The sequence below is a fragment of the Triticum aestivum genome, chromosome 3D (genome assembly GCF_018294505.1).
Source record: "Triticum aestivum cultivar Chinese Spring chromosome 3D, IWGSC CS RefSeq v2.1, whole genome shotgun sequence".
In the NCBI taxonomy this organism is placed as follows: domain Eukaryota; kingdom Viridiplantae; phylum Streptophyta; class Magnoliopsida; order Poales; family Poaceae; genus Triticum; species Triticum aestivum.
Genome location: NC_057802.1, coordinates 542,009,753 through 542,025,803, shown reverse-complemented (window position 1 = coordinate 542,025,803; position 16,051 = coordinate 542,009,753). Strand labels below are relative to the sequence as shown.

The 16,051-nt window shown below is 50.1% G+C and overlaps 1 protein-coding gene across 1 annotated transcript in view; it reads left to right on the top strand.

Annotated features, from left to right (window-relative positions):
- Window positions 1-4,136: 4,136 nt before the first annotated feature.
- Window positions 4,137-16,051, top strand: part of LOC543018 (MADS-box transcription factor 51) — a 32,602-nt gene continuing 20,687 nt past the window's right edge. Inside the window, exon 1 of the mRNA XM_044503242.1 lies at window positions 4,137-4,457. Within this exon, the coding sequence (XP_044359177.1) occupies window positions 4,273-4,457 (185 nt within the window). The 5' untranslated portion in view covers window positions 4,137-4,272. The remainder of the gene's footprint in view (window positions 4,458-16,051) is intronic.

The following is a 16,051-nucleotide window of genomic DNA, read 5'->3' as shown; positions in this document are numbered from 1 at the left end:
TACAGTGAGCGCCCGCCAAGTGGCGGGACTGTAGCCATGCTCTCCCCGACAAAGCCTCCATCATCAGGGGCAAGGCTACAGTATAAAACAGTCACAGGGCCCGCAGGCGGCGGGCCCTGCCTGTCGGTCGAGTGCGGGCCCAGCAGCCGGCGGAGAAGCCGGAGCCTAGAGACACTGACGGCCGGGTCCTACACCCGGCGGGACCCACCAAGCGGCGGGCCCAGCAGCCGGCGGAGAAGCCGGAGCCTAGAGACACTGACGGCCGGGTCCTACACCCGGCCGGATTACCATTGTACCCCTGGGGGTAGGCCTATATAAACCCCCCAGGCTTCCCCATGCAAGGGGTTCAGAACCCTAGTGATCATACACACACATATAGAGAGGGGAGTAGAGCTAGCCTTGCCCTTCTTCCTCCTCTAGCCGAAGAGCTCAAGGAGCAATCTTGTAGCTATGCTATTGACTATAGTGATCATGCGGAGACCCCGCAGAGCAGGACCAGGCGTGTTATCTCCACGGAGAGCCCCGAACCTGGGTAAGACTCGCCGGCGTATGCGGTCTCGGTCACTCCCGCTTCTAGAGTCCGACGACGTACTCTTGTCCCCATCCATGATAAGCCACCCCCTGGCATATGTCGTTAGATATCCCCGGCAGTGACTTCCTCATGAGTGCGGCGTGCCGCCGCGCCTCAGCCTGCTAGTATTATTAGAAGATCACGTGCAAAGTTTAGAGCTCTATCTCAGTGTCTATGATAAAAAAGGAATATGGGCTTGATAAAACCCTAAGAATATTAATTTGAAAAACAATTTAGTTTTGGAGGTTTGACATTTTTGTCATTTATTTCAGAATATTTGCATAGTGAAGTGATGCATCCGGACATGATGGTTGCAAAATAAAATAACAATTCATTATTCTGGTTAGGGTATTACCCAGGGATGTTACAACAGAGCTGTGAGCGCGGGGCGGGGCGGTATGTGCGGTGACGGTCAGCATCACGCTACGAATGGGCCCAACCGGTGCTGCAATGACACCGGTCAACGCTACCACGGCGAGTCTCAGGTGAGGCATGAGTTCGGAGAGGACGTGCATGCGCGAGGGGATGGCGAGAGGAAGACGACGACCGAGTCTCACGCGCAATCCAACGGTCGAGGAAGGGACGGGTCGATCAACCAACGGTGAATAGGATTTGGAGTCCTGCCTCGCTATCAACACAGCAAGGCAAATTCGCCATGCTTTCAGTCGCACCCAGCGACAACGCGGAAAGAAAAGAAAAGGCTGAGGACCACGCGAGCCACAACAAATCCTTGCCCTCTGCGGTATCCTTATCTTCGCGAATTTTACCTACTTTCGGCTAGTTGGGCCTCACCAGGATCAGTGCAGATATTTGGGCAGGCAGGCGCCGTACGTCCTTAGCTGGAGCCCTCCGCGGCCACACACTCCAGCAGGACAAAATTTTTGTTCTAACCTTTTCTATAAACTTAATCACGAATTGAGCATGTTTTGAAAAGATTTTCGAATCTGACCTTTTTGTCACGCCAACATCCTTGGTGTCTGGTTTGCATGGCAGACGCCAGGATGCGTGGCGTTTGGCCCTGGCCCATACTTGCCTGGTTGGCGCTGATGTGGCGATGCGGAGACGCCATCCATCTTGGCGTCTGGGGGAAACGCCATAGCCCTTGGCGTTTGGTCCTACTCCATCACTTAAACAAAGAAAAGGCTACATGCACCATTAATGAAGTTGCTTCTAAAAAAAATTCTTGATTAACTCCCGTAATTAATGGCTTGCTTGATAGCCCAGCCCAGGCTAGAGCATGTATGGTTACCTCGTCCTAATTTGGTAGTAGTATCATGCACGCAAAAAGATAAGGAGAAGAAAATAAAGAGATCTGCCTTGAATTTTAAGGGATTACAATTACAGTATATGAGATGATCTCTTGACCAAATCACCACTTGTTTTTTCTTCACAAGAATTTACAAGCTGCTAGAACACACAAACGTAGTCTTCACACATACCCATCTGGCTATGTTTAGCAAAACGGGAGACAATGTACAAAAAAGATCAAAATTCAGGATCCAAACAAAATACCTTGGTCTTGGCGTAGGCACGTCTAGACAACTAACGAAATACTCCTATGTGTAGTTAGGACTTGGCAAATCCGACTCTTCAAACGTCCACGGGCGCGTCTAGGCGCGTCCGTGGACAGTGACCAGCCATGCCTTAAAAAATGCATTCCACATCCACAGAGCCCGACCGCTGCCGTGCACGGGCCTCCTCCCAGGCGCGGCGGAGCGCAAGTCGGACGGCCATCTCCTTTCCGGGGCGCGTGGGATGAGTTCAGAGTCGACGGATCTGGAGGTGAAGGACTCGGATCCGCTGCCCGCCATGTCGGAGACGGTCGGAAGGAGCCGGAGACGAGCTTGGGTGGCGGAGCAGAGTGGAGGGAAGTGGCTAGGTTTTGGTCCGGCGAGCGGATGGGAAGAAATTTATGTGGGGTCGGGTGGGCCAGCGTGGGCCGGGTCCGACGTGGCGGGTGTGCCCGGACGTCTCCATATCCGGCCCATATTTGGCCTGGGGATGAGGGGTGCCGGTCTGTCTGGGCGTTTGAGGGGGCCACCGTCAATGTGGGCGGCAGACGGATGGACGGACTACTGTCATGTTGTTTGAACATGGAACAGACGCCAGCACCGGGAAGCGGTGCGCGCGGCACTCTTTTGGTCGGCGTGTTGCTTCAATGATGGCGCCAGTGAGTGGTCGCGTCTGCTCTGGTCCTCATGAATGCGGACACTCACACTCTGGATCTACGCTGAACGTTTCGAGCGGGAAGCGTGCACCGGCGAGGGAGGAGGGTTTGGGTGGGCTAGGGATGTCAGAAGCGGGCGTGACAGCTGTCCCGACTCCCGGAAAGCTCCTCCACATTTTTTCTCCGGTTTGTGAAAGAAAAAGCGTCGGGACCACACCGTAGACCGATACAGGACCATGTTGGATGGATTCTTTGTCCAAACAAAACGGTCCGGACGGTCGCGGAAGGTTTGAGAGTCAGCGTTGGAGATGCCCTTAATAGGCTAACAACCGCAGATACTACAGAAAAGTAAATCATCATGTGATTAATTAATTTAAAACCGGATCACCATATTAATCTCCTAGAAATCTGCTCCATCTCACCCTGACGCCTCATCCAAAGTCGATCCGTAGAAAATTTGTCGTCATTGGTTGCATTTAGGCGTGGGTTAATTCGTTTTGCAACGATGTTTAGCAGGCTTTTTATTACGGGAGTAATTAATCATGAGAATTGTTTATAGAAGCAACTCTAGTAATGGTGCATGTAGCTTTTTTGGTTTAAGTGATGGAATAGGGCCAAACACCAAGAGCTATGGCGTTTCCCCAAACGCCAAGATGGATGGTCTCCACATTGCCACATCAGCGCCAACCAGGCAAGTGTGGGCCAGGGCCAAACGCCATGCACTCTGGCGTCTGCCGTGCAAACCAGACGCTAAAGATGTGGCGTGACCAAAAAAGGTCAGATTCGAAAATCTTTTTGAAACGAGATCAATTCGTGATTAAGTTTACACAAAAGGTCAGAACAGAAATTTTGTCCCTCCAGCCTGGCTCGGAGCACTGCAACTGCAAGCAGTGAGTCGCTGTCTCTTTTACAGCGTGGAGCCGGGTGGATGAGGACGGGAACAGTCAGCAGTGGATATGTACCGCGCGTCCCTGCTTCAAAAGCCAACGGTCAGGTTCATCCCCCGCATTCCTAATCGGGAGTTTTACTAAGGTTACCTGGCCCAGTGGGTGCGGTGCGCTCTCCATTTCATGGGATCTCTAGACCCACCTTTCAGCGTCTTTTTTCTGCTTGACGCAAACACCACCCACATGAGTGGAGTGGATTAAAAAGTGGGACAAGTGTATATTCGTCGGGCATCCCATTATTATATTACAGAAAAATAATCAGCCAGTCATACCATGTGAAGAAACAGAATAAAATGTTACTGTGTGCGCGTAGGCGTAGCAAAAAGCCCCAGGGGATACCGACGTTCTCGATTCCCATTGGTGGGGACATGCAGCTGCTTGGGAGCACAGGATGTACAGCGATCCGTCCAGCACATTTTGACCCCACGTCACACCCGCGGCCCGTCCCGTTCACCCCTCCTCCCCCACGGTGCCGGACCCGAGCCAGAGTTCCCCTCCCCGCCTCGCACCGCCCCGTCACACTCCGTTACCCCTAACAACCACCGAGATACAAAAACAGAGCGAGAGACGAGCGGCGGCCGGTGGGGATGGCGCGGCGCGGGCGTGTTGAGCTGCGGCGGATCGAGGACCGGACGAGCCGGCAGGTGCGCTTCTCCAAGCGCCGCGCGGGGCTCTTCAAGAAGGCGTTCGAGCTCGCGGTCCTCTGCGACGCCGAGGTCGCGCTGCTCGTCTTCTCCCCCGCCGGGAAGCTCTACGAGTACGCCTCCTCCAGGTGCATGCTCTCCCCTCGCCGCCGCGCTCTTATTTACCTGCTCCCGTTGCTTACTCCTGTGCACTCATTTACGCCACGCTAGTACTCCAATTCGCCCGACAGAATCCGCGGCGCGCGCTCGGTAGATTTGCTCCGATTTCAATCTGTTTTCCCCTTGGCCTCCCGTAGTAGCATAGCGGACGGCTGCTCTGCGCGCGCACGCCAGATGCTCGAGACAATCTCCCGCAGGCTTTCCACCTTGCACGAACCTGCTTAGCATCTTGGCTTCTTATATGTGCACTGCGAGTATTGGTACAACCACCTTGCATGAGCATGAGCATGAGCAGGGGCAGGGGCAGGTGTTCTGCTTTTGCTTCGTTGGAGAGAAAAGCGTGGTCTTGTACTGACCCGGGGAAGCTTCTCCAATGGCGTGGACCGCGTGCTCGTATTCTTCCGCCTACGACGCTTGAGCCTGTCGCCTTTTGTTGGCTCCTGCATGGTCAACCAACGCATGCCGCCCGCATGGTGATTACGATTTTTGTTTGCGCGTCCTCCTTGAAAGGAACATACTGTGGAGTTTAACTGAAAATCATTACTTGAAGTCGAAGCACCGGAAGTTAAACGTCGGGACTATACTGTGGAGTTTAACTGAAAGTAGACAGACAACGCCTATTTTACTTTTTACTCCCTCCGTCCCGCAATATAAGACGATTTTACAAGCTATGTTAGCTTGCAAAAAGATCTTATATTATGGGACAGAGGGAGTAATAGATAGAAACACCGAACATAAGGTAGATGCTTATGCGCACGCACCCTCAAAACACTAATTGAAGACCCTAGTTGTGATACAAATTTGGACGCTGATTTGGTGAACATGATTCCACGCACACTTTTTATGAATATTAAATTCAAAAAGAAAAACTAGATGCAATAAAAATGTACTTTTTTGTAACATACGTAGTCAAACGATATACCTGTGTATGAAGTTTAATGAAGAAATGACATTTGTGGTATTTTGGGCAAAAATGACAAAAGTGAAACTATATTAAAAAACATTGTTTGATGAATAGTATGGTCCTGTCGAGGTTGGATGCGTCGATGCCAAATATCGCGGGGATCCCCATTTCTGTTTGGTCAGGGGCTAAAACACTCCAAAAGTTTTCAAACCAAGACACAAAGTTTTTTGTACCCAGGTTCAGGCCACCAAAATGGTGTACTACCCTATGCCCTACTTGAGTTTTTCCTCTGCTTACGTATCATGGATTACATGATGAGCGCTATCTCTCTCTCCCTCTCCCTCCCCCTCCCCCTTCCCCTCTCCCTCTCTCTCTCTATTGGAGAGTTGTCCTCTTTTCTGAACTACTCTTATGTCTTCTTCAAAGTTGCGTACCTTTTGCACGGCCTTGGTCCTCCCCTTATATAGGGGGGGGGGTGTAGGGGGGCACCGCAATACCTTGCTAGAAAGCATGCCACAAACGATCTTGGGCGACCTAGTCGGTGCTACCCACGCGGGTCCGTCAGAGGATAGGGCGGTGGGCCAGGTGGCGTCGATGAACTGAGCCGCGCTAGCTATACATAGCTCGCCAGCTCCCACTCCTGGCGAGAGAAAGCCTAAGAGCATGGTTAATAATACAGCCAACGGTCAGCTACAAGGAGTTGCCATGTCATCTAGAGCCAAACTCATAGCCGACATGTACAATAGTAAGTTTTAAATGTGTACTACTTTATTAATAGTTGGCCCACCTTATATCCTCACAAAGTATCTTGGGTCTCGTGTTGCAGCCGGCTACTAACCAAGAGTCCGCTTCTCTTCTCTCTCCTCCAACTAAGTAAAGATATAATATTCTATTTCTTAAAGCCTGCTTATGTCACCTTATTGTACTTGCTCTAAGAGACATGCTAAATCCAGCGGGGTGATAGTAAAAAAAGTGACTTGCACATGCCAGGTTCTTGATACGCGGTAGGCCATATCGCCTCGGTTCAGAGCGAACTGGCTTACTATTAATAATCATCATAACCGATAAACCGTAGGTTATCATAAACATGCAGGCATAGCTATTAATGCGCATGTCGGCCTTTGATCTCACGGAGAACCCGAAGGGAAGCGACCAAGCCTATACTTGATCTTTTGCCAACTTGCGAGCCCCTCAAATGACCCGAAGGCGAGGATATATAGATTCCTCGCAGCAATTAGAGCATGGTTAATAATATAGCCAGCTGATGGCTATAAGTAATTGCAATGTCATTTATAGCCATTATCTATAGGCACTCATACAATAATGTAGGCTATAAGGTTGGCTATTACATTATTATTATTTTCATCTTCTCTCTATCTCTTTCTTCATATTTGTTGCATTTATCTAGGAATGCGTATATAGCTAGACTCTTGGATGAGAGCTCACTCCCCTTACTTTTTCACATCTCTCACCTCCACATAGGAAAAAGTGCCATGTAAGCAGGTTATAATCCCACTATTGTACTTGCTCTTCGTGTCTTGATGCTTCAGAGGCCCTGAGCATGTTGTCTCTTTCTTTAAGTATTGAACAATAAGCTAGGCTCATCTCTAGAGACCCGGGGGACCCTGTTTCCCGTGTCGTTTACAGTAGCCCCCTACTCTACCACTTGGCGATAATTTCGGAGGGATCGAGACTAGCGGAAGGCTCTTTTTCTTTGATGGGTCACCTCAAACATCAGCCCATGATTATGGAAGTGGAGATGCCACTCTGGTTCCTGTGCGCCGTGGAAGCGAAAACGTCCCTTCATTTATGACAACTCATCGCTTGCAAAAGCACAAGCGTCACCCCGATTCTCGTGCATAGTGAAGGTGTCGCGTGGCGGCCCAATTACATGAGTGATGGGAGTTGTGCTCTGCTCTTAATTGCAAGACCATCATCCTAGCTCCCTGACTATAAGAAGGCTTCACCCTTGTGTAGACTCCTCATCATTTCCTCTTCGTTCTTCTAATCCCTGGCCACTTGGCCCTATTGCCATGGCTTCATGTCGCTCTAGTAGCCGCCGTCGTCCACCGCACGTCCCTCCACCCCCCTCCAGCTGTAGTTTAGTCTGCAGAACTTCTTGTTGTCGCACAATGACGTGGTTGCAGAGATGGAGGCGCTCTGCGGCTTGGCGGGCAGTTCGAATCCGAGACATCGTGTTTTCTACAGACAACAACATACACTTGCGCTGATGCCCATCGACAACCGGGGTGTTCAATGAGCCAAGAGATTGACGCACTCTAGAAGCGGGTCGAGATCGATCTGAAGCTCATGGCAATGCAGATCATCGCCGAGACCAACTTGCAAGAGCGCCCCCGGGATGGGATCGCTGGAGCCCCCGGTGCCGAAATCTCCGGACCAACGGCAAGTTGCTCGTTGGGCGTGCATCCATGGCACGCTACTGAAGGATACGACTCTGCCTCTTAGCCAAGCCCTTCTGCTCTTCCGTCGGAGTCAGGTCCATCCACCAGTCGAGGCTCTAAGAGGAGGGAAGCTCGAGCATGGAAGACTGACAAGGCTTGGAGTGGCAGAGGGATTCATCAGCGAAATGGCTTCGCCTTTTTCGTTCTTTGTTTTTGTTTTAGGGCTAGAGCCCCTCTTGTTGGTGTTGAAGTCCAGGGTCATGTGCGAGTATTACTTCTCGATCACCTGCTTGGAGGCCTTCATGGAGACTCCCTCGAGCACCTTTTTGTGAAGAACTTCTCCTTTGATAGATGCATACTTATGTGTTACTTGCATGTTTGCCTGAACGCTCGGTAAGGGGCAGTTTTCAAGTTTCAATGGTTAGTAAAAGTTCCAAACGTGAGGATGATGCTTATCTTTAGGAAGAGAACATAAATCTCCCCAACTAATAAACAACCTACCCACTACTCTCCCAAGCACGCGCATACTTGGCAGCAAAGGGGTCGGGATATGAAAAGACAAAGACAAATTATTTAACATGAAGATCGGCCCAAGAGGGCTCGGGCATCCAACTTGCCAAAACTTTACATGAAAACACAAGCCCCTGAGCATAGTGCTCATGGGAAAATTGGCCTAGAGCACAACTTGGAACCGGTATTCGACGCATAGATCTTCGATATTCCACGCATTTGGAACCAATACACCTTCTGTTTCTAGTCGCACGCGACCTGGTCACGAAACACTAGTCACCAAGAAAGGGCCCTCCCACATGGTGAGAGCTTCTTCTTCCCTTCTCGCATCTGGGCACGAGGGAGGATGAGATCCGCCACTTTGAGTGTGAGAGCCTGGCTTAATAGGAATGATAGACTACTCATATCAACAAGGAATTCCTTCTTTTCCGGGAGCGCATTCGAAAAGAACTCCAAAGTTAAGCGTGCTTGGCTTAGAGTAATTCTAAGATGGGTGACCAACCGAGAAGTTGGTCCCGAGTGCGCACGAGTGAGGACAAAGTGCGCAGGAAAGACTAGTGTTGGTCTGTGGGGCCTGTCTTGATCCCGCTTGGCGTAACAAGGCGTTACATTTGGTATCAGAGCCGACCCTCGCGGTTACACGGGCATGCGCGAGTCAGGTGCGCGGGCATGTGGCGCATGGCGCGTGTGGTCCGTTGTGGCACACGGCATGGCACATGTGCCGGACTGGACGCGCACACGTGTACCAAGAGGGAACGTTCCTGATGGGCCGACGAGGACGTCGGTTCCTTTGAGTGGGGGTGTATGTGAGAGCCTGGCTTAATAGGAATGATAGACTACTCATATCAACAAGGAATTCCTTCTTTTCCGGGAGCCCATTCTAGGATGGGTGACCGATCGGGTAGTTGGTCCTGGGTGCGCACGAGCAAGGACAAAGAGCGCAGGAAAGACTAGTGTTGGTCTGTGGGGCCAGTCTTGATCCTGCTAGGCGTAACAGGGCATTACATCGAGTGCTCATGATCGAACATGATGATGATGATGGCGTCTAAGTCCTTGTTGGTAATGGGTTGCACAAACAACAGCTCGGCATCAAAGCTCCTCCAACAGATTGACGTCGGCAATCCTCCCTTTTTATTGCTCCTCTTCCACATAGGATTGGATGCGAGGTGATTTGAAAGTGAGCTTGGAAAGGAGGACCGCCTTAGCTGCATAGACGAGGGCGAAAAGTGTTTCGCCCTTAGCTCTACTCTAGGTTGTCTGAATCAACCATAATGCTGAAGGGAGTCGACCCATTCCACGAAGACGTGATGCACCGCTAGGACCGAACTCCACCGCGACATGATGAATAGTATTACGATCGAGTGATATCTCCTCGATGCAATGGCGCAGTCTATACTCGCTCCGACACTATCACGACGCGCCTTACCATGGAGATGATTGGAGGCAAGTGATTTCTCCATGTCAACGGGTTGATCATTATCCCTGTAAGCATGGCGATTCACTGCATGGGCGGGATGATCGTCCCTTCGATGCTTGGGATTACTTGACTCGGTAGGATCAAGGCCGAGAAGAAAGATCTGATTATGAAAGAGATTACCCGAGTGGATCAAGCTCATCAGGGCCAATGTGTTTTAGCTGGTTTATCCGTTCAGCCCCCATTCCCCAGCAATTCAGGATGACTACTTGGATAAGCAAGTACGACAGGAATTCCAAGCCCGACACTTGGCTTGATGATTATCGTGCCACTTTTCAGACTGGAGTCGACGATGATGTTGCAATGAAACATTTGTCTTTGATGTTGGAAGGATCTGCTCAAGTGTGATTAAAGGAGTTGCTACCTAGTAGTATTTACACTTGGGAACACTTGCATCAAGTGTTCGTCAAGAATTTTTTGAGCACTTACAAGCGGCCTGGTGGTTTGGCCGAGCTGCAACATTGTGTCCAGAAGCAGAATGAAACTCTCAGAGTATATCCAAAGGTGGACCACACTGCATAACTCGATTGAAAATGTCACCAGGCATCAAGCAGTTTATGTGTTCAAGCAAGGCATTGAGATATAGATAATTAAATTTGAAGTTTGATCGTACCAAGGTTCTTTCCTTGAGCCGAATGATGGAAATTCAAATTGCTATGCCAATGGCGAGGAAGAAGATAGAATCGTGACTGGTAAAGGACGAGCTAGTGACAACAACAACCACTCGGGCCAGAATCGTGGTAATGACAACAACAATCGTAACAATAATAAGTGCAAGCATTGAGCTTGTTGCCTTTGCTAATCAGAACAAGGGCAAGGGTCAAAAGAAAGAGCGGGTGCCTAGTAAGAAGGCAGATTCAGATGAAGAAATATTGGACAAACCATGTCAGATTCATGTCACTAAGGATGCAGAAGGAAACCTTGTTCTTCCCAAGCACACCACTCGGCAGTGCTGGCGCTGATGAAAATGTTGTCTAACAAGTTAATGCCATCGGAGAGCAAAGAAAAGGAGGAGGATGACGATGACGTAGCTCTAGTAGGTGGATTTCCAAGAGAGCATGGTGTACTCTTGATCTTTGCACATCCGAGTGCAAGCGGGCGCTCAAGTGCGTCAAACGGGAGAGGTCAATGCAGTTAAGCCAGTACTACCCAAGTACTTGAACTGGTCAAAAACGCCATTACATTTGACTAGTCGGATCATCCAGCTCATGTCCCGACTTTGGGTCGACATGCGTTGATTGTCAGTCCACTGGTTAATGGGACGTCCTCATGGACGACGGCAACCATCTGAATATCATATACACTAGCACCTTGCAGCAGATGGGCATTCGGTTGTCCAAGTTGAGCGTTAGTCAGATGTGATTTCGTGTGTCATCCCAGGAAAGGAGGCCCAATCACTCGGCCAAATTTCCTTGGAAGTGGTGTTTGGCAACCCCAAAAACTTTTGGGAAGAAATTTTGATTTTTGAAGTGGTGGATTTCCAATGTGTCCATCTTGCGATTCTTGGTCAGCCAGCGTATGCGAGGTTCATGGTCAGGCCATGCTATGTTTATCTCAATTAAAGATGCCTAGTCCGAACGGAGTTATAACCATCATTGGGGATGGGAAGAGAGCTGAAAATTGCATGCAGCGCGGTTTTGTCATTGTGGATGAGTAGATGGCAGAGGTAGAACTCGATGAATATAGAAATTAGCCGATCCTAGTGAACTTATCTACCAAGAAGCCAACGTCAGAGGCCGCCTTTTAGTCTGCCAATGATACCCAGAAGTTGTTGCAAGTTCATCTGACCGACGCGACCAAGACCATAAATGTGGCGAAGGGCATACATAAGAGAGAGGAAGACGAGCTCATCCAGTTCCTCTATGAGAACTGGGACATCTTCGCATGACAGCCTTCTGACATGCTTGGTATTCCAATGAAACTTTCTGAGCACAAGCTTCATTTGGATACGAAGGCTAAACCCGTCAAGAATACCTGCGTCATTTCTCCGAAGATTAATGCAAGTCAATTGACGAAGAAATAGCTTGGCTTCAGCCTCAGTAGTGCATACTCGCGAGACAAACGTAAGGCAAAGATTCTGTTAGGAATAAGCAACTTATATTCCCATGAGGCCATAGGCCGATATATATACATGTACAGGTGTGGAACATATGCAGGAAACCCCTTATACAACGGGATAAATACAAAGGGGTACATGACCTATATTATAACTCTAACACCCCCCCTCAAACTCATGGTGGAGGAACAACACTGAGTTTGGAGAGATAAAAGCCATGTTGTGCTCTAGTCTGGGCCTTCGTCAGGAAATCCGCCAACTGTAACTCGGAAGGCACATACTGAAGAGCAATAACCTGATCCTGCACAGCAGCGCGCACATAGAAAGCATCAACACCAATATGCTTGGTGAGCTCATGCTTCACAGGATCGTGCGCAATGCTAATAGCACCTGTACTGTCAGATAAGAGCAGAGTCGGTGTAGTGACAGAAACACCAAAATCCTGAAGTAACCACCGTAACCAAGTCACCTCTGCCGTCAAAAGAGCCATGGCTCGCAACTCAGCCTCAGCACTCGAACGGGAAACTGCAATCTGTTTCTTCGTCTTCCAGGCAATGAGAGAACCGCCAAGAAAAACACAGTAAGCAGAAAGTGAACGGCGATCAGAAGGATCACTAGCCCACGTAGCATCCGAATAGGCCTGAAGCTAAGAACTGGAGCTAGGAAAGAATAGACGGTGAGAGATCGTGCCCCGAAGATAGCGGAGAACACGAAGGAGATGACTATAGTGAACCGAAGTGGGAGCAGAGACAAACTGACTCAGAATATGAACCGGATAAGAGATGTCCGGACGAGTGACAACTAGATAGACAAGACTGCCAACGAGATGACGATAACGCGTCGGGTCAGGGAGAGGATCACCATCAGTAGCACGGAGGTGAACATTGAGCTCCATAGGAGTCTCAACAATGCGCTCGTCAGTAAGAGCAGCACGAGCAAGAAGATCCTGAATATACTTTTCCTGGGATATAAAAAAGCCATCAGAGGTAGAAGAGACTTCAATCCCAAGAAAGTAGCGAAGAGGTCCAAGATCAGACATAAGAAACTGCTCACTAAGACGGGCCTTGACAAAGGCAATATACTCGGGGTCATCCCCAGTGATGACCATGTCATCAACATAGAGAAGAAGAAGAGTCCGGCCACGAGGACAAAGGTGAATAAACAATGCTGGATCATGAGCACTTGCTGAAAAACCAGCAGTAGTGACCACAGAGGCAAAACGCTCAAACCAGGCGCGAGGGGCTTGCTTAAGGCCATAGAGAGAGCGACGAAGACGACATACCATGCCATCAGAAACAGAATACCCAGGTGGTGGCTGCATGTACACCTCCTCACGCAGCTCACCATTAAGAAAGGCATTCTTAACATCAAGCTGAGATATAGACCAGTGGCGTGCAGAGGCAACGGCAAGAAGTGTACGAATAGTGGTCATATGGGCCACAGGAGCAAAAGTCTCGTCATAATCACGACCATGCTCCTGCTGAAAACCACGAGCCACGAGACGAGCTTTGTGACGCTCAAGAGAACCATCGGAGCGAGTCTTAACCTTGTAGACCCACTTACAAGTTATGGGACGGACTCCGGGAGGAAGAGAAACAAGATCCCAGGTACCAGTGCGTTCAAGAGCAGCAATCTCCTCTGCCATCGCAAACTGCCATTCAGGATGAACAACAGCCTGACGGTAAGAAGTCGGCTCAAGAACAGCAGCACCAGCGGTGGGAAATCCAAAGCGATCAATAGGCGGACGAGGACGAGAACGCAAGCCATAAGTAGGCTGAGAGGAAGAGGACGACTCATCCAAGGAAGCATCCACAGGTCGTGAACGACGAGTGTAATGCTGAGGAAAAGATGGAACAATAGAAGGAGGAATCGCCAAGGTAGAATTGGGGGGTGGCGACGAAGAAGTCACCGGAGATGAAGGTGTAGAATCCGGTGACATGCTAAGTGAGGAGACCGGGGAAGATGGTGGTTGCAAATCGACGAGGGGTGGAGAAGCAGAGGGAGTGGAACGAATAGGCACAGGCGCGACGGGGGTGATAGGTGAGTCAGGAAAAGTGAGGAAAGAGATATCCTCCACTGAAAAAAGCGAGGAAGATGGGCGTGGGTAGAAAGGACGAGACTCATCAAAAGTCACGTCTCGAGAGATACGCATCCGACGACCGATAGGATCCCAACAACGATAGCCCTTATGCTCATCACTGTAGCCTAAGAAGACACACTCAACAGACTGAGCGGTCAGTTTGGTGCGTTCGCGAGGGGCAAGAAGAACATAGCAAACACAACCAAACAAGCGAAGCATCGAATAATCGGGAGAACGATCAAAAAGACGCTCAAAAGGAACACCACCCTGCAAAGCAGCGGACGGCTGAAGGTTGATGAGATAGGCGGAAGTGGAGATAGCCTCGGCCCAAAAATGAGGCGGAAGAGAGGCGGCGATCATCATCGCACGAGCCGTCTCAAGAAGGTGACGATGCTTGCGCTTAGACACGCCATTCTGAGCATGAGCACCAGGACAAGAGAACTGGGCAAGAGTACCCTGCTCAGCAAGGACACCACGCAACATCTTAGAGATATACTCGCCAGCGGTCAGCACGAAAAACACGAATGGGTGAAGAGAACTGAGTATGAACCATGGCAGCAAAACGCTTATAAATAGACAACACCTCACTACGAGAAGTCATGAAATAAAGCCATGTGTAACGAGAAAAATCATCGATGAAAATAATATAGTATTTATGACCACCTTTCGAAGCGAAAGGAGCCGGACCCCATACATCAGAATGGACTAAATCGAAAGGACGCTTAGACACTGACTCACTATGTGAATATGGTAACTGAATCTGCTTGCCAAGACGACAACCCTGACACTCTAAAGAGACATCTCCTGAGACAGACCCCAGAAGACCTCGACGAACTAAAGACGATAACCGAGAACCACACAGATGACCAAGTCGATGATGCCACTGCTTGAAGGAACCAGTAACAGAGGCGACAACAGCGGAGGGACTGGCGATGGTGGTGGCAGTGGAAGGAACATGAAGCCAGTCCAACTCCCAAAGACCCTGAGAATCACGGCGGCGAGGGCCAGCCCCAACCAGAGTGTGCGTGCGACGATCCTGGACAGAACAAGAGTCAACATCAAGGATGACACGACAACCAGAATCAGTAAGTTAACCGGCAGAAAACAGATTCATGGTAAGTCGAGGAACATGAGCAACATCAGGAACAGAATAAGAAGGAGTGGAAAGATGGCCTCTACTAGCAACAGAAAGTGGAGTACCATCAGCAGTGAAGACATGAACAGGAGAATCCAGCGATCGAAGAGAGGACAAAGCGGAAGAATGAGAAGACATATGAAAAGAAGCTCCAGAGTCCAGAACCCATGGGGATGTACCTGACTGTGTAGAGGGCGGGTGCTCAGTCCGAGAAGCATCAGTCACAGAACCAGCAGTACCCGTCGAGGAAGAACCTGAAGCCGCGAGCAGACGCTTAAGTCTCAGAATATCCTGCTCAGTCAAAGCAATGGCTGAAGCTGTCGAGGGAGATGACGAAGTCCCTGAGGAGGATGATCGCGCCTTGCGCAGGTGTTTCCGCTTTGTGTAGCACTGGGACTCAATATGGCCATCATTGTTGCAGTAGTCACAATGTGGACGGGGGCGACCTGAGCCTCCAGAAGGAGTGGGCAAGAGCGGCGGAGCACTCGAGCGAGAATGGGGCGGTGCAGCAGGTGGAGTGGAAGAAGCCCGATTAGCGAGCACAGAGGGAACCTCCAGCAAACCAGCACCACGTAAGCGAGTCTCCTCAGCACGAATCTCTGAAAGCGCCTCCATGAGAGAAATACGGCCACGAGCAAACAACTGAGCACGCCGGGGCTCAAACTCCTTACGGAGCCGAGACAGGAACTCGTAGACGCGATGAAACTCCAAATTGGCCTGGACAGCCTGGCAGCAGGGGCAAGTACGACAACCAGCACTGCGGAGAGAATCAAGCTGGCGCCAGATAGCAGAACTCTGTGCATAAAAGTCATCAACAGTAGAGTCACCCTGCTGAAGAGCATGCTCCTGACGAACCACAGAAAGGTATAAGGCATCACCAGAGGGCTCATAGCGCTGACGAAGACAGGTCCACATCTGGAAGACAGTAGGAAGACCCAGAAACTCAGAAGCAAACTGAGGCAGAACACTAGCAGTGAGAACAGCTGCAGCATGAGCATCATC